The 17,521-nt window shown below is 61.1% G+C and overlaps 1 protein-coding gene across 1 annotated transcript in view; it reads left to right on the forward strand.

The window, feature by feature from the left end:
• The first annotated feature begins 16,457 nt into the window (after positions 1-16,457).
• PLEKHG5 (pleckstrin homology and RhoGEF domain containing G5) overlaps positions 16,458-17,521 on the forward strand; it is a 24,598-nt gene continuing 23,534 nt past the window's right edge. Inside the window, 1 exon segment of the mRNA XM_077763871.1 lies at positions 16,458-16,527. Coding sequence (XP_077619997.1) covers positions 16,504-16,527 — 24 coding nt within the window. The 5' untranslated portion in view covers positions 16,458-16,503.

Below are 17,521 nucleotides of genomic sequence, written 5' to 3' on the forward strand. Positions count from 1 at the left end.
TTAAGATTAAAATACTTATTTTTTTTTAATTTTTTAATGTTTATCTTAGAGAGAGACAGAGCGTGAGTGGGGGAAGGGCAGAGAGAGAGGGAGACACAGAATCTGAAGCAGGTTCCAGGCTCTGAGCTGTCAGCAGAGTCCCACACGGGGCTCAAACTCACGAACCATTAGATCATGACCTGAGCCAAAGTGAGTCGCTTAGCTGACTGAGCCACCCAGGCACCTAAAATGTCTTTGTTTCAATCTACCTTTTTTTAATTGTCCAAAGTGGGAAGGACGATCTAATTTATCTAATCCACTTTTGTAGGAGGCAGAGTCCCCACTGCACCTCTAGGGTCCCCACAATTCTGTGATAATAACTCTTTAAGTCAGATCGCATCCCTCCTGTTAAAAAACAAAACAAAACAACAATGCAACTCCTATGGCTTCTGTCTCATAATCAAAGACAAAGTCCTCACAGGTCCACATGCCCCATCACCTCTCTGACTTTATCTCCTCCCCCCTACTTACCTGGCTCCAGCCACACTGGCCCCCTGAGGCTCCCTAGCTAGGGTGAGTGGCTCATCCTGCTTTTATACGGAAAGTACAGGGAATCTTCTCCATCTGGGGCAAACTGCAGCAGTTGGTTATTTTAGCTTGAACCCAGGATATATCCCTACCTTGTGGCCTTTGGCCTGCTGTCTTCTCCCCCTGAGATGCTCTTTCCTCAATATCTGGATGGCAAGCTTGCTCATAGCATTCCAGTCTCTGCCCAAAGTCACCTTCCTCAGCGAGGGAGAATGTACAGTAAGGTGCACGTGTGTTCTCTCTCTCTTTCTCTCTGCCTATTACCTGCTTTATATTTCTTAGATACAAATGAACAGGATCCAGGCAGAACCTCTGGAAGGTTCTGGAACCCACTGGAAGACTCTTGAACACCGGTATCTGCTACAAAGCCAAGACAGCCTAAGACCCAGCAGCTGCGATGCCAGAAATTGTCTCTGTAGGCTGGGCTTGCATCCTGGCCTTAGAGGAAGGAGGGGTCCTTAGCCTCCGTGGGCCAAATAGGACACCAGGCCTGTCTGAGGCAGCCTGGGTCTCTGCTGGGGATGTTCAAGAGGGCAGTAATGATAGTTTCCAACCATCGGGATCGGTGTTTCAACAATGGGCTAGATATTTTGAAATCCCAGCTGTCCTGGAAGTCTGGCCTGTCTTTTCTGTGGTTGGGAACCTGGCCCAGAAGCCTTTGTTCCTTGGACAGACTTGGCCCTTGAGAGAGCCCAGCCTCTCAGTCTGTCTGGCCAGGTTTAGCAGTCTGCAGTGGCCAGCGGCCGGCAGTGAGACTGGAATGTGGCCACCCTGCCAGGGCCACAGACAGCCCTGGTAATTCAGGCCCCCAGCTCCTCCTCTTCCCCCTTCCCAGGCTGGGAAAACCCTGGCACCCCAGCCGCCAGAGCTCCTGGGTCTAGCAGGGGCTCAGCCCCTCCCAGGGTGTAGCCAGATCTGCCCCCAGGCTGGCTGTCCCAAGCCTGCAGGCTACCCTCTGAGCTGGGGTCTTCCTTACAGGCCGGGGAGCCCCGCCTCCTTAGCCTTCGAGGATGGGGTGGGGCCCAGCTGGACCGAGTTTTGAGGTATTCACATGTTGGCCCCAGAGAGAGATGGTTGATAGTGAATTGATCCAAGTTCCAATCAACAAGCATTTCCGTGGCACCTTTTCTGGGCCAGGCTGGGCCCGGGCCCTCCATTCGGGGGAGAAGGAAGCCAGTGGTTGCTCCATGGGGCCCCCGGTCTAGATGGAGCCTCACCTCCACCATCCCAGGGTGGCCGCACGCAGCAGAGGCAGGAGCGGAAGCCGGCCCAGCGGCTGGGGGACAGAACCACCCACTCCGCAAGGAGCGGTGGGTGCGGTGGGTCGGGAGGGCCCGAGTGGCCCTGTCAGGGAGGGTGGCCTTGCCCCGCAGGTGATGGGAACAGGCTTTTAATCAAAGCAGTGACATCTTCAGATGTGCAGCATGTTCCCATTGTGACTGAAAGCCATTGTCCGCAGAGCCACACCAGGAGGAGAGCCTGAGTGTGAAGGCTGCTCTCCTGGATGAGTTCACCTAATGCCCCCAGCGACCCCGTGAGAGAGTGCTATGAATACCCCCGCTATATGGATGAGGGAACTGAGGCCCGGAGAGACTAAGCACCTTTCCCAAGGTTCCACAGAGGCAGGAGCTGGGATCTGGAAGCCAACTTGGAGGGGCTAGAGCGCGGCAGGGAACCCGGACTGGATGAGGGTAGCCAGAGCGGGGCCAGGGCATTGTAGGCGCAGAGCTTAGAGTGGTGTGGGCGCCTGGCCCACGGCCTGTCCAGGCTGTGCTTGAGCCCAGGCTGCAGTGCGTAGACAAGTGGGTGATGACGGCCAGACCAGATGCCCTCCCATCACCTGTGGGCTGCGGCCTGGGGCAGAGAAACCTGTTAGCCGCCTGTCTCCCCCGCACTTGGGAGCCGAGTGAGGCACCCGCCGCCGTGCAGGCCTGTGGCCGGGGGGCCCAAAGGTCAGGGAGGCCTGTCTGAGCCTGAGGTCCTCCCAGTGTCCCGAGGCAGGGTGCGTCTGGGGCAGGAAGGGCCTCGGGACTCAAGTCCCCCAGGACGGGTCCACCGGCATCCCCGTGGCTTGGCTCGGGGCGCTGAGCAGCAGTGAGCAGGAGGGGCCGTTAACTGGCCCCTGGCAGCACGTGGAAGTTGAATGTCTCGGCCATGGAGGGGGCAGCGGGTGGCACAGAAGGTGGCAGAGAAATGGTGGCACCCCCCCATCCACCTCCCGGCTGACCTGGGCAGGTCTCCAGGCCCCTCTGAGCCTCGGCTTCTTGCTCTGCAAAATGGGGGTGATGTTGGCACAGCAACAGGATCAGGAGGCAGATTTGGGGGGGGCGTCCAGCCCCTGTGGCTCTTGTCTAGCACACAGGTGCTCGCCAGGTGTCCGTGTCCCTGTGTGAGCCCGGCCTGGAGCTGGCGAGAGAGGACTGAGAGGGGGTCTCCAGCAGAGCAGAAGCCTCTGCCTCTGAGGGGCCTGCGTTGGAGCACTTGAGCGAGAGCAGCACAGGCTTCCTGGCCCTGGCCACGGGGGTCCAGCCTCTCCTGCGCCTGGCACCGGGCTCCCTGACAGCAGTGCCTGTCCCCCGGCCGTGGTGATGGGTCACGCCCATTCCCATCCCAGCACCACGGTCACCTGGCTCAGGGGATAGCGCTGACCGTCAGCAGCCGGCCGTGCCCACCCTGGGGACAGAGCAGAGGCCCCCGGCGTTGTTCTGCCCATCTCGGTGCCAGGCTCTGCGGACCCCGTCCTGGGCCCTCTTATGCCTGGACAGCATCCCATGCATCACAGTCCCAGCAGCTGGGTTCCCCGGGGGTTGGAGAAAGGCGTGTGTGGGCAGCAAATGAGGGCAGCGGTCACCTCCTAGACCCCTCCTGTCATGGTGAGGGCAGCGTGCCCCGGTGGGCATTGTCCCCACCGGGACACTGGAAGAGGGCGTGGGGCTGGGGCCGGGTGGAGGCTCAGGGGCCGGGCTGGCTGGTGGCCAGGGGGCCATGCCCCAGCTTTCCGCCAGCACCTCCCACATCGATGGGCCCCTGGATGACAGGCTTCAGACAACACGTGTCCAGGCTCCAGAATGATTTACTCTGCAGGGGAGAGTCTGTGCCACGCATGCCAGGCCCCACAGTTTCACCCCTCCTGCAGCTGCCAGCCTGGATGATGGGGGCGGGGGTGGCACTGCCTCCATCCGACCCTGGCAATGGTCCTGAAGGGGCCTGGGCCTGGGCCACTGGCAAGTGCAGACAGAGTCTTCTCTTTACCTGGAGCTGGAGGTCCGGTGAGTGGGGGTGGTGAGTGGGGGTTCCTCTCGGACCTGGCTGATGGGGCAGAGGCAGAATGGCCAGGGGCCGGGGGTGGCTAGTGCCTGCCCCCCACTGGGTTATATAACGGGGCCTCTGGCTGGCTGGCCTGACTTAATTCCTACCAGACTCTGCAGCCCGACCCGAGAGCACTTATGCACGACGCGGCCCACAAGGCTGCTTCTCACGAGAGCCGGGTGGCTGGCACCGGGCACCAGCTCTATTCCCGGCCACCTCCACCAACCCACACGTCTGGCACTCACTCCTGGGCTGCCCTGGGGGTCCAGAGAGGCTTCCCCAAATGCCAGAGGAGGAGGAAGGGATTGGATCCCCTGCTTCCAGGGAACTTAAGGGACCACAGAGTGTCATAATGGATGTTGCCTGGGAAGGGGGAGAGGCCGGGCCCGTTGGCAGAATGCAGGGACCCCCCGGGTCTTCATCCCCGTGGGGTTCTGTGCCAGACTCCTTGCTTAGCCCTATGTGGGCAAGATGTTGTGGAGACAGCACAGCGGGGGGCTCTTTCCTTAACCCATTTCACAGATGTGGAGTCTCAGGAAGTGTGTCTGGGGCCAACTGGCTAGTGAGGCAGAGGCAGGACCTTGAACCAGTCCTACCTGTTAGGGAGCTGCCGTCAGGGAGCTGCAGGGCCCGGCACAGTGGGAGAGGGGTCAGCCAGGGTGGCTGAGGGGGAGGGGCGTCTAGAGGGCCTAGGGACCACCCCCTGCCCCCAGTCTGCTAGCTCAGGCAGGGGACATAACCCCAGGGCCAAGGTGTCTGTTGGCCATGGCTTGCTGGCAGGTGGCCAGCGTGGGAGCTGATGGCCGGCTTGGGCCACCTGCTCCTCTTCCTCGTTCACCCCCTTACTCAGCGGGCCTCTCGGGGCTCCTGCTCCGACCCTCACGTGGCACTTCCGCTCTCAAGGAAACAGCTGCGGTTTGCAGAGCGCTCAGCCCTTCCCCACATCCAAGGCCATTGCCAGGCACTGGGTGGGGCAGCCCCGGAACCAGCAACTCATCCCTCTGCCCGTCCTGGCCTCCGCCCCTGGCCGTGGGAGCCTCCCAGTGGTGAGGACAGGAGGCACACCTGTCTGGGGCTGAGGCTCCCAGGCCCAGGGGGCATCGTGAGAGAAGAGCATGGGCCACTGGTGTCCTGGCTTTCCTCGGACTATCCTGCCCAGAGGCCATGAGGTCCGGCCGGGTGGGGCCGGAGAACTAGGCCTGGAACTTGGGGACGACAGACATCCAGCTCGGGACCTCCCTGCCTCCCGTCTATAACGTGCGGTAACCAGTTTGCCAAGGGCCGGGCCGAGCAGCCCAGGGGTGAGACGGCAGCTCTGGGGTCCGTACCCACCTGACCTCTTCCAGCTCTGTGTGGCCCCTGGGCAAGTTACCGGCCTCAGCTTCTCCAGCCCCGTGGTAGGGACAATGGCACCAGCCTCATGGGCGGCCGAGATGTCGGGGAGAGTATGAGGACCGCTCAGAACGGCATCTGGCCTACAGTGAGTGTGGCCGTCCTCACTCCGGGCCTGCCCGGGGCTGGGACACAGCAGCATGTGAAGCACACGTGCTGCCCCAGCTGCCTCGGAGGCCGTAGCGAACCCCCCACGGGTACCAGCAGCGTCACCAGCCATCTGTTGTCCTGGCTTCCCCCAGACTGAGGAAAAGGCCCAGGTGTGCTGTGTCCATCTCTGCCGCTGCCACCGACTGCCCCGCGGGGGTGGGGGCCGGTGCGGCGCCTAGGACACTGTGGGGGCCCTGTCCCCAGCCTGGGGCTCCCTCGGGCCCTCCTTCCTGCTCGGGGAGGGTGGAGGCAAGGCTGGGGATGCGGGCCTCTGGCCGGGACAGAGGGAGTGTGGGCGTTCTCCGCGGGGGCCAGAGAGGACATCCAGGCAGGGCGCTGGGACGCAGGGACACATCTGGGGACAGAGAGAATCTGGAGAATGGTTGCACGGGCCCCGGACAGCGGGAGATGGAGGCCCAATCTCTCTGCAGTATCAGAGGCCTGAACACAAAGAGCCGCCCAGGCGGCCCCCTCGGGGTTGCTCCCAGAGCTGAGGGTGGGAAGAAATCCCGCCCCGCCCCCACCCCAGGCAGGTAGGGCCGTGCTGAGGCTGCCTGTTCTGAAACCAGAACCAAGTGGGGCCCTGCCTGGCCTGAAAGTCGAGGGGTCTGGACGGGGTAACTGCTCCGCGCCCATCCCCACTCTGCAGCCCCGGCATCTGCCAGGTGGGCACTGAGACCCCTCCACGGCCGCTGGGTACAGACTATTTCACTCCCTTGAGCTTGACGTGATACCCCACGCTGGCCGCCTGCTCGCCAGCACGGCTGGCCCGGGCGCCCCCAACCTCCTGGGTGCCAGCGGTCACGGACCAAGGGGAACCGGGTTTGTGCGTGCCTGGCCCTCTTCCAGAGGAGAGGAGGGGGGAGGGCGGGCCGGCGGGCGTGTGGTTTGAATTACTGGAGCCGCCTCTTGGCACCTCAGCCCTCAGCTGGGGGTGCACAGGCTGCCCGGACGGCCACCCCTACCACCCTCTCACTAGACACAGCCCTAGAGTGACCCCGCCCTGAAAGCAGGCCTTCTGCGGCCAGCTGTGTCCCAGCTCTGCACCCCCAGGCGCCCTTTCTCTGTCCTGGCAGCCTGGGGACCCAGGGGAGGCTCAGACATGGAGGCCTGGCAATGTGGCAGAGGCGGGGCTGGGGTGCCCACACTGTGCCCTCCCCTCTCCCATGGGGGTTTCCCAGGGGCTGCCCCGCTCTCCCAGGTGGCCTTCCAGGACCCTAAGTTGGCTCTGAAGCCATACAGTCCTGGGTTCAAATCCAAGTTCTGCCACCTTGTTAGCCGAGCCCCAGTCTCCTCATCGGGACTGTGGGGGTTAATGCCACCTCTACGGGGTGAACCGAAACGACCAGGCAGGCACAGCTTTCCTGGATACGGGGGCAGAGGGCTCTCCCCAGGCAGGCGACCATAGATTTCAGTTTTGATTTCCTAACTGGATAAGAATGTGCAAGTTTCACAGGGTTCCAGAATAAATGGGCCGGTGGCCTTCATCTCCTGCGTGGCTGGGTTTTTCTCCTTCTCATGGTTCTCCTTGCGGGTGGCTCGCTGCCCCTAGCTTCTCTACCCCCCGCCTCCGCCCTTCCAACCTCCTGGCTCCACCCACCCCGGAGCCCACCTGTGCAGGGGCAGTGAGGCTCGGGGATGACAGCAAACTCTCTTTGGGCTCCGGGCATGGTGCTGCTGTTAGTGTGGGTGACAGGCACACACACAGTCCAAGAAGGGAGACGGGTGGGTAGGCAGCCTGGTGACCAGTCCAAGGAGGGGAGAGGCCCTTGCTGAGAGCCCAGGGATCAGAGTCAGGGCCTCACTGGCAACTGGGGGCTAAGGCTTAGCCAGCAGCTCCTGCCCCCTGGCCCCCGGACGTCTCCTCCAGGCCTTTGCTCAGTGCAGCTACAAGACACGCCTGGGGCCTCCTGGGGGAGGGGACCCCACCGGGCAGCCGAAGCACCTCTGGGAGCCATCCTGTAGCACCCCCATGGGTGCTTCCTCTCCCCATTGAGAAATCCTACGGGCCCCAGCGAGGGCTGGGGGCTGGGGTCAGAGGCCAGGCTGGGGGCCTGGAATTGCTTCTGGGGCAGCACATTCTTCTCCTCTGAAAATTTATCTTAGCAAAGAGACCACGGAACAATCGCACTCTTTTCCGGGCTTCTGCCGTCCCCAGACGGCCTGCCCATCCCCTCGGTGGGGGCTCCGAGGGGGCCGGGAAGTTGAAATTTGTAAAATGTCTGTAGGAGGGGAAGAAAGGCGCTTTGTGTGGGGCCGGGGCCCTGGCCATTGGTCGGCTCCGAGGCCCCCAGATGCTCCCAGAATGCTCCCTTCCCAGGGGAGGGCCGTGCTTGCCGGCCCGAAGCCAGCTCAGGGTCCCTGCAGCCCCTCCACAGCCCCTGTCCCCGCTGTGTCCAGGCCTCGGGGACCTGGGTCCCCGGGGCCACCCAGCCTCTGAGGGCACGGGCCTGGAGGGGGGCCCCCCTCGGGCCTCAGCATGTTTCTCTACTGGAAGAAGCGGGGTGCCTACGAGCTAGAGGCCCTGTCTGGGGCCCCGGCCAAGCTAGAGCTGGGGAGCGTGGAGCGATTCTCCTGGAGCTCCACCCTGGACGTCACTGAAGACCTCGGGGGTAGGTACGGGCCCACTTGCCTGGGAGGGCTTTCCGGAGCCTCTGACACCTGATCTACCTGGCCACCTCCCTCTGGCCAGGGCCAGTGGCCCGCTTACCATGCGCATGTGACTCTCGGTCACATACTCGGCAGCGGCGTGGAGGCCAGAGCCCCTCCTGAGAGGCGCTGCTGGTGGAGGAGAGGGGCCCCAGGACCCCGGGAACCTTAGGAGAGGCGAGGGCAGCCCACGGAGCCTCTCCTTCCTGGGGGCTTGCCTGACAGGCATGTGGGCCCCACACCTGGGGCCGGGAGCAGGGCAGCTAGAGCTGAGGAGAGCGGTGACCCACGCTGGCCTTCGAGCCTGGGCTCTGCTTCTGCCCTCTGCCTCCAAGATCAAGGCCATGTGGCGGATGAATCCTCTGGAATATGTATGTACAAGGCCCCAGGACATGTGTCCGTGTAGATGAGGAAAAGAAGCATAGAGAGATTACGCTTCTCAAGAGACAGGACAGGTAGGGGGTGCTGAGCCCCACAGCCTGCCTGTGGATGCCCGTGTGGCCATTTCCCTTCAGAAGGGAGATGTCGAGAAAGCCCTAGAAGTGGGATGATGACGCCAGTGGCACCGTGGAGTGGCCGCCAGGTGGTACACTTCAAAGCGCTGTGTGGCCCGAGCAAGGGCACGGTCGTCTGCTGTTGTTATTGCCGTTATTTTATCAGAGGTCCAGCAGAGTAATCGGCTTCCGGCGACTCCAGTTCTGTGGGGTCCTGCCTACAGAAGCCAGGCCTCGTCTCGGGCCCCAGGTGCTGGCCTCCCGGGCTCAGGGGCCCGGGGAGCAGACCCCTGTCCCGAGTGCAGCTTCCCAGCCTGCTGCGGGCCTTCTCTGATCCGCCTGAGGGGTCACGGGCAGACCTGCGGCCCACCTCGGAAGACCACGTGGGGTGTGGGTTCCACAAAGCTCGCTGGGAAACACTGTTCCCAGAGAACGGATGCGGGGTCCCCCGTGTTATCAGTCCCTCCCCCGCTACTTCCGGTCCCACGGGCCAAAATGGACAGGGGCAGGTGGCTGCTTGGAGGGGAGCGGCGGGGACAGGACCCGCCGACCCCGGAGCACCGGGGAGGCTGAGAGGGCAGCACTGTGCGCGGGGAGGCTGTGCTACGAGGCAAGGTGTGGAGTGTGGAGCAGGAGATGGGGTGGGCCGCGCGCGGTGGCGGGCCAGCCTCGGGGCAAGCCCCCTTTCCCTTCAGCCAGGGTAGGCTGGGGGGCTGGAGCCTGCGGCGTGGGCTGTGGGGGTCCTGTCTGCTTGTAGTGGCTCACCTGGCAAGTTCCTGTCCACCCGAGGCAAGTAAAGTGGCCGAGGTCCCCACAAGGGCCGGAGACGTGCCTGAGCCCGTCCAGCCTGTCCCAGCCACAAGCCAGGGACCCCAGCAGGGACGTTCTCTCTGTCCCCATCTTCAAGAGGAGCCCCAGAACTTGCTGCGGCTGGGGACCTCCGCCTGGGATGTCCTCACCACTCCGGGTGGCTCNGAGATCATGACCCGAGCCGAAGTCGGACACTCAACCGACTGAGCCACCCAGGCGCCCCTGGTGTCAAGCCTTTTTAAAGCCTTGGCTCCTGGCATCTTCATGAGCACCCTTGGGGTAGGGATGATTCTTGGTGTCCCCTTTACTCTGAGAGCAGGGTCCTGAGTAGCAGGAGCCAGACGCCCAAGTCCTGCCCCCACACAAGGCCAGCTCACAGGTACCCAGGGCCGCTCCACCCTCTACCCTGGCTGGGAGGGCGGCCCTGGCACACAGTGGGAGGTTTGAGGCGCGTGAGCAGACGTCGGGAGTGAGCCGAGGCAGGCTGGGTGGGTGAGCGGGCACACAGCTGTCTGCGTGGGCTCTGTCCTCTGCAGCCAGCTGGCCCCTGGCCTGGGCCCATCAGGGTGGGTGGTGAGCCCGGCGCCAGCACAGCCCTGTGATGGGGGTGGGGCTCATGCACCGAGTGTGACTGTCCTGAATTGGAATCTCAAGCCAGGCTCCGCAGCCCCGCTCCGATTTCCCGTCGGTCCCTCTCGGTTCCTCCAAGCCCGCGGTGGGCAAGTGAGCAGGTGCCCACAGCGGCCTCAAACACAGGAAGTGGCCATGGCTCCAGGGCTGTGTCCTGTCCATGTGGTTTCTCTGGCCCCAGAAAAGAATCCTGAATGTGTCCTCCCACCCCTTCTCACTGAGCCTGAGGAGTGTGGGCAGGCAGGGCCGTGGTTGGGGTCTCCAGGCCCCGGGAGATGATGCCATCAATGGTTCTGGGCTTCAGGCGGGGGCAGTGTCAGAGGCCGCGGTCCATGCTTCTTGTTCTTGCTGGGTCCCCCCTTGACTGCCCGACGCCAAAACGCCCCATGGGGCTTTAGGAAGGGCACCACATGCCTTTCCTGCTCCGCCTGTGATGCTCTGACCAGTGTCCAGGGTAGGGAGTGACAGATGGTTTCTGGGGCCGACAGCCATGTGCCCAGGACATGCCCTCTGGCTCTAGGCCAGCTTCGGGCCCGATCGGAAGCCTGCTCAGCTTCTGCAGGCTCCCTGGCGAGGGGGCTTATGCAGCCCGTGGCGGCTGCTCCAGCCAGGACGGGCTCCCAGGAGGGCTGGGTCTGCGTGGGAGCGGGCTTTTAAGGTCACAGCTGCTTCCTGGGAGGGGCAGCCTCTGCGAGGCCAGGCCTGGGGCTGGGCGGTGGTGGGCAGGAAGGGCACTGCCTTCTTGGGGCAGAAGGGTTCACGGAAGTGGGGGCTCTCAGTGAGGTGGGTCTGTGAGGAATGAAGACAATGGTGGTTTCTCATACCTTCATGTCAGCCTGGGGCCAGCTGGGAAAGGGGGCACTTTCATGACAATGGGGGGATGAATTCATGTGTGCCAGGGGGCACCCTGGGACAGTGCAGCCTGATAGGAGCGAGGACATTGAGTCTTCAGCCTCACCACTCACACAGCTGTGTGACCTTGGGCAAGGTCCCCAGTCCTCTGAGCCTCGGTGGTCCCATCGGTAAAACAGGCAAATGATCATACCTCCCTCTCCATGGGCGCCTGGGTGGCTCAGTCCGTTAAGCATCCGACTTCGGTTCAGGTCATAATCTCGCAGTTTGTGAGTTCAAGCCCTGCGTTGGGCTCTGCGCTGACAGTTTGGAGCCTGAAGCCTGCTTCAGATTCGGTGTCTCCTTCCTTCTCTGCCCCTCCCTCACTCGTGCTCTGTCTCTCTCTCAAAAATGAATAAAATACTAAAAATTTTAAAAAAAGAACCGTGCTCTCTAATAAAGCTTCCAGCGTTACAATTTTTTTATTTTATTAAAAAATAGCTTTTAATGTTTATTTATTTTTGAAAGATAAGGACAGAGTGCGAGTAAGGGAGGGGCAGAGAGAGAAGGAGACACAGAATCTGAAGCAGGCTCCAGGGTCCGAGCTGTCAGCACAGAGCCTGACACGGGGCTCAAACCCACGAACCGCGAGATCATGACCTGAGCCAAAGTCGGACGCTTAACGGACCCCCATCATTACAATTTTCTTTTTTTTTTTTTTAATTTTTTAAATGTTTTATTTCTAGGAGAGAGAGAGACAGCGTGATCAGGGGAGGGTCAGAGAGAGAGGGAGACACAGACTGAAACAGACTCCAGGCTCTGAGTTGGCAGTCAGCACAGAGCCTGACGCGGGGCTCGAACCCACGGAACTGTGAGATCATGACCTAAGTGAAAGTCGGATGCTTAACCGACTAAGCCACCCAGGCGCCCCCATCATTACAATTTTCTAATAGCCACATTGAAAAACAAAACAAAGATGAAAAACCAGCAACCAAAGTCAATTTTAATAATCTTTTTATTTAACCCAATGCATTCCAAACCCAATGCATCTCAACATGTAATCAATATAAAAAAAATCATCAAGGAGATTTTACGCTTTCTTTCCCCCAATGAAGTCTTCCAAATCTGATGCGTATTTCACACGTACAGAACATCTCAAGCTGGACTGGCCTCCCTGCAGGTGCCAGGCAGGTACAGGCAATGGCTGCCATGCAGGGTTAGATCACACCGCGGAGTGCTGGACAGCAAAAGGAGACCAGGTCTGGAACGCCAAGAGCGCTGAGCGATTCAGAGAGCCCTGTGTGGGCCGTCGTTCCCAGAGCCATCTGGTGGGGACCAGAGGTCAAAAGTAATAGGTCAGTTCAGCAGCCCATCCCAGGACAGTAGGATGTAGCAGGCAGAGAGTCATCTGGAATTTGGGGTATGTCAGACAGAGAGGCCTTGGAGAGTGGGGAGTACGTCAGAGGACCGTGATGTGGCTGATGAGGCACGGGGCAGAGCAACGGAACCAGGAAGGGCTGGGCTGGGGTCAAAGCTCAGTTCCCTCGGGGCGAGGGGCGCTGCTGTGAGGCTGCAGGGAGCAGTAGGGATGGGGTGGGGGGTGGAAGGCTGTGTACACACAGCTCGGAACTGGAGCCGTCGGGGATATGGGCCCAGAGCTGCCAGGCTCCACTGGTTTGTCCATAGAAGCCAGAAATCCGGATTTTTATGTGAAATCTGACTTTTCAAAGCTGGCAACCAATTCAAATTCTTTTGAGGCACTGTGCTTGGCCAAACAAAACATGTCTGCCGGCCGGCTTCTGCCCAGGCGCCCCGTCGGCCAGTTGTGGCAGAGCTCATGTTGGGAGAGAGGCATCCCATGACTAAGATGGGGGGGAAGGCTGGAGGGTGGGCCTGTCTGCCGGGCCGAGGGGGCCCTGGCTTTCCAGCCTGAGGAAGCTGGAGGGGCCAGTCTCCGGCACCCTGGGGGTGGAGGTCAAGTTCAGGGCTCCACGTCTGCCTGACTTTTGGCTCAGGAGTCACAGCCGGACACCAGCTCAGGCTGACTTGAGTCACAGGGGGTCCTACAGGAGCAGGCAGTGGAGACAGGTGCCCAGGAGCTATCCCACAGTCACAGGGCTGTCTCTACCCCACCCTCTCTGCCCTAGAGTCCTCTCCACTGACCAGCTGCTTCTATGCGTTCCCTCATTCTTGCTCTTCAACAATCGCAGGGCTCTGGACCCAGTCACATGACTTTCCATGATCGCAGGGCTGCAGGGCCCCAGGGGTATCATCCGTCTCAATTCGGATTCTCTCTCTCTCTTTTTTTTTTACATTTATTTATTTTTGAGAGATAGAGAGAGACAGAGCGTGAGCAGGGAGGGGCAGAGAGAGAAGGAGACACAGAATCTGAAGCAGGCGCCAGGCTCTGAACAAGCGTTCAGCACAGAGCCTAACGCGGGGCTCAAACCCACGAACCGTGAGATCATGACCTGAGCTGAAGTCGGACACTCAACCGACTGAGCCACCCAGGCGCCCCATCAACTCAGATTCTCAAGAGAGCAAATCCAGTGGAATGGGCTTGGTCAGGTGGCCACCTCTGTCCTGATCAATTACGTCCAGGGTGTGATGTTACCTGGTACAGCGTTCCCCCTCACCAGGCCCACCCTTCCTCCGGGCTGTACATGGGCTGGCTTGCCCGGAAGGGAGCTCCGGGCAGGCCTGTGGTGGGGATGGCCTAGGCCACGCCTGAGCCCTCCCCGGGCCCCAGGAGCCCCTCTTACGGGGGCCTTTACCGATTTTCCTGTGTTTGGAGTGTCTGGGAGAGACAGGCACACCCAGAAGCCCCGGAACGTTGCAGCTTTAGCTCAGAGAAATTTCGACCTCCCTGCTTGAGGAGCAAGCAGTCCAGAGAGGGGGTCTAGAAAGCCTACTGAGCATCTTGAGGGAGCTGAAACTGGGGGCTTGGAGGCCAGAGAGTTCATCCAGGTAGATCCCCAGCGCCCGGAAGAACCACAAGCCAACGACTCCATGGCAGCTGCGGGTGGACCAGGCCGTGCAGGGGCTGTGGCCTGGCCCGGTCACGGCAGGACACAGAGAGCTGGGAGGGAGGTTCCAGAACACTGTGGTGGAGGACATAGCTCAGAGCCCCCAGAATTTAGAGCCAGGAGCCAGAAGTCTTGGGGCAAAAGGTGTTAGAGCCTGACCCCAGGCCTGGAGTTGTGACCCAGGGGACCTGAGTTTGAGAAACCCCCTACAGAGCACATGGGAAATGCCCCCCATCTCCCAATACGGCTGAAGGCCCCAGGTCCCCATGGAAACCCAGATGGCAGAGGGGGAGTGGGCAGGGCCCTCGGGACCCCTGACCCCAGGGACCCTGTCACGACAGGCCTTACTGGCCCTCGGACAGCTGAGGCCACAGAGCTTCCGACGGGGAAACCAGAACTGTGTGCTTCCGCGAATCGAGTGAGGCAGCACGGGCTGGGCGGCCTGAGAATTACAGCAGGCAGGCTTGGGCCTCCTCAGAAGCCCCAGCTTCAACTGCACCAAGAGGAGACAGAAACCCAGGTACCATTGGTGCCCTCAGCCCAAAAGCCTCAGGGCACCATTTAAGCCCTCAGGACAGATGCTTGTAGACGTAGCCCCTCAGCCTCTTCCGGGGGAGCCCCTTCCCCACTGCATGCACTCCCACAGGCCCACAGGGAGCTCCCCAAGGCTTGTCAGGGTCACTGATGGGTCCCCAGTGCCCAGCCTGGGGCTTGGCACATGGTAGCCCCTCAGGGGACTCTCGGTGTGTATTTGCTGAGTGAATCCAGAGGACCCAGAAGACCTGGACCAATCACACTTCCCTCTGCCAAGAGTTCTTGAAGGCAGGGATCGGGTTCTGGTCACCTGTGAGTTCCCAGGGCCGGCCCCCATAAGGGACACATGCAGGGAGGCAGGACCCCACTCTGGCTGAGATGAGAGGAGGGGAAAGGCAGGGGGGGCTTTGGGAGAGGGAATCCCCGCCCCCCCACCTCTCCACCAAACTGGATCTTCCACGCCAGGATCGCATCCACAGAGGGCTTCCTGACATACCTGCCCCTGGGAAGGGGTCTAGGCAGGCTTGGGAGCACCCCCAGTCCCTCGGGGGCCCAGTCCTGGCCACCTCCCGAGGCTCCCTTTCTGTAGCGAAGTGTTTGTAAACATTAAAATGCTGTCCAGGTATGGAGTGATGCCATTTACATAAAGTACAAGACCAGGAAAACTAATCGATGCAGCTAGAAGTCGGGACAGCGTCCTGCCTCTGAGGAGTGGCTGGCAACCCCCCGCCCCCGGGGGGGGGGGGGGCGGGTGACGTCTGCTGAGGGGCTGGTAATGCTCTGTTTCTTGAGCTGGGTGCTGGTTATTTTGTGAAAATACATTTTGTGGACATTTATTGAGACGCCGACTCCTGCACTTTTCTGTACGTGTTCATACTTCCCAGAAGTGTTTAAAAGGTTAACCAACAAAACAGCAGCCACCAGCCCGCTCCCTTCGGTGACAGCGGTTCCAAATGCGGGCACCCCGCTGGGGGTGGGCGATGAAGGGCCAGAGAGCTGTCCCGACCCGCGATCCCACCTACAGGAAGGCCCCATTTCCACTTAGATGACGGTACCTTCCCGGCCAGGAAGAACAGCAAACTTGCCTAAAATGCCTTTATTTCCACTTGCCAAGGATTGAGAAAATGTCTCCTGAGCGCCAGAGGTGTTTTCACTTGAGGTGTCAGGGAGGCTGAGGGCGTTGGGGGACGGGGACATCGCCTCGCACCCTTCCGGCGGACACCCCGCGAGGCAGGGTGCAGGGTGCGCTCAGCCTGGCGCGGGGAGGGGTGCGCCGTGAGCACCGCAGGGACAGGGACGCGGGGGGCGGGGCGCGGGGACCCGGAGCCCCGCCCCCGGANCTCCTTCCCCTGCTCCGGGGAAGGCCTGCTCACGGTGGGAGGTGGACGCCGGCCTCGGAGTCAGGGCGGTGGGGGTCCAAACTCTGTCCCCATGTTGGGGCCCGCTGTAGCAGCACCCCTACCCCTGACCCTGCACGCTGGCTGCGGCGGGCAGCCCCTCGGCCCCTTCCCTGCCCCCTCCGCTGCTGCACCCCAGCCCCTAGGAAGAGAGGCAGTTTGGAGGGGGCCAAATTCTGGGTCAAAGATGGACCAGGGGGTAAAGGGGACACCCGGGCCTTTGAGGAGGAGTCGGTCCACAGAGGCAGTGATGTGGAGGGCAGGGGATAAGAAGGGATGGTGGACTCAGCAGCCCTTTGGGGATCCCCCAGGAAGTCTGGAGCCCCGCAAGGTCACTGAGCTACCCCGCCCCCCACTAGTGGGACAGAGGGAGGGAGCAGCTTATTTCCAAAGACGTTTTCTCCCCATGGAATCTGGATAATTTCCCTGGGGAACTGCAACAAGAAAAGGGCTCTGCAAACAGATTCCCGAGCAGATAAGTTGGCATTTAAAAGAGAAAGGGACACTGACCTCCTTTGAAGGGAGGATTGAGGAGACAGCTCCACCCATCCTCTAGTCTGGAGGCCACTGGGGCCCCAGGGCCTGCCTGGGTGCCCTGGCCTGGGACGCAGCCTCCCTGGGCCCCACCTGACTGATAACCCTCTGCTTCTCTCCTCTGCAGACGACCAGAGCCCGGCGGAGGAAAAGGGACTGCGTTGTCAGAACCCCAACTGCATGGACAAGGGGCGAGCAGCCAAGGTAGGGAGGACGGAGGGCCCGGGTAGCTGGGGGCAGAGACCACAGGGCTCTCTCTGCGGGCGTGGTCACCCACAGTGTCCGCTGGGTGCAAGGGTGAGCAGGGCCGCAGGGCGCCTGGTTTACAAGGCAGAGGGGCGGCCCTTGGCTCAGAAACAAAATGGGGGGGACTTCTGTAAGAGCAGGGGAGCGGGGGCACCCCAAAGCCCTTTCCTGCACTGCAGTCCTCGCGGTGACAGGAGCTGTGGCCCCACGTCACAGATGAGGAAGCTGAGACCCAGGAAGAGAAAGGACGCACCCCCCCCACCCCACCCCCCGTCCAGGCTTCGCCCCAGTGCCCAGCTGGTCCTCTCTCTGGAGCACTCTTCAGGCTTGGGCATGGGTCAGGGACACACATGGGTCAGGGACTTGGTGAGAGTGGCCGTGCCATGGGAATGACAGAGGGAAGGAGGGACAAACTGGTCCTGAAGCGCCAGGCCTTGGGGTCGGCAGCAGAGCAGAACAAGAGGGAGAATGATAAATATCGTCGCCGGGCACTCCTGTCCATTATGGGCCGGGCTTTGAGCCACACGCTTTCTGTGCCTTATGTACTGTTTGTGGCAGCTCTGTTGGGAAGGCCTGCGCGCCCCCTTTTCCAGATGAAGATACCAAGGTTCAGAGAGGTCCTGTGACTTGGCTGAGGCCCCGCAGCTCATGAGAGAGCAAGCCAGGGCTTTGAACTCAAGCGTGGCCCCTTCCAGCACGCATTTGAGTGACCATGGTAATGACTGCCAGCTCTTCCTGTGTCAGGCCAGGGAGCTGAGGACTCACTGTCTCCTCCTTCTGGCCTTCTGAGATCTGTCCTGTCATTGTTATTTATAGATGAGGAAACTGAGGCTCAGAGAGCTAATGGCTCACCCGAGGACACACAGCCAGGATGCGGTGGAGCTGGGATTTGAACCCAGAGCCCAGCTCTGTGTAATGTCAGAAGCTGTGTTCCTACCCACCGTGCAGCTGA

This window comes from Crocuta crocuta, unplaced genomic scaffold, assembly GCF_008692635.1.
Source record: "Crocuta crocuta isolate KB4526 unplaced genomic scaffold, BGI_CrCroc_1.0 scaffold13, whole genome shotgun sequence".
In the NCBI taxonomy this organism is placed as follows: Eukaryota; Metazoa; Chordata; class Mammalia; order Carnivora; family Hyaenidae; genus Crocuta; species Crocuta crocuta.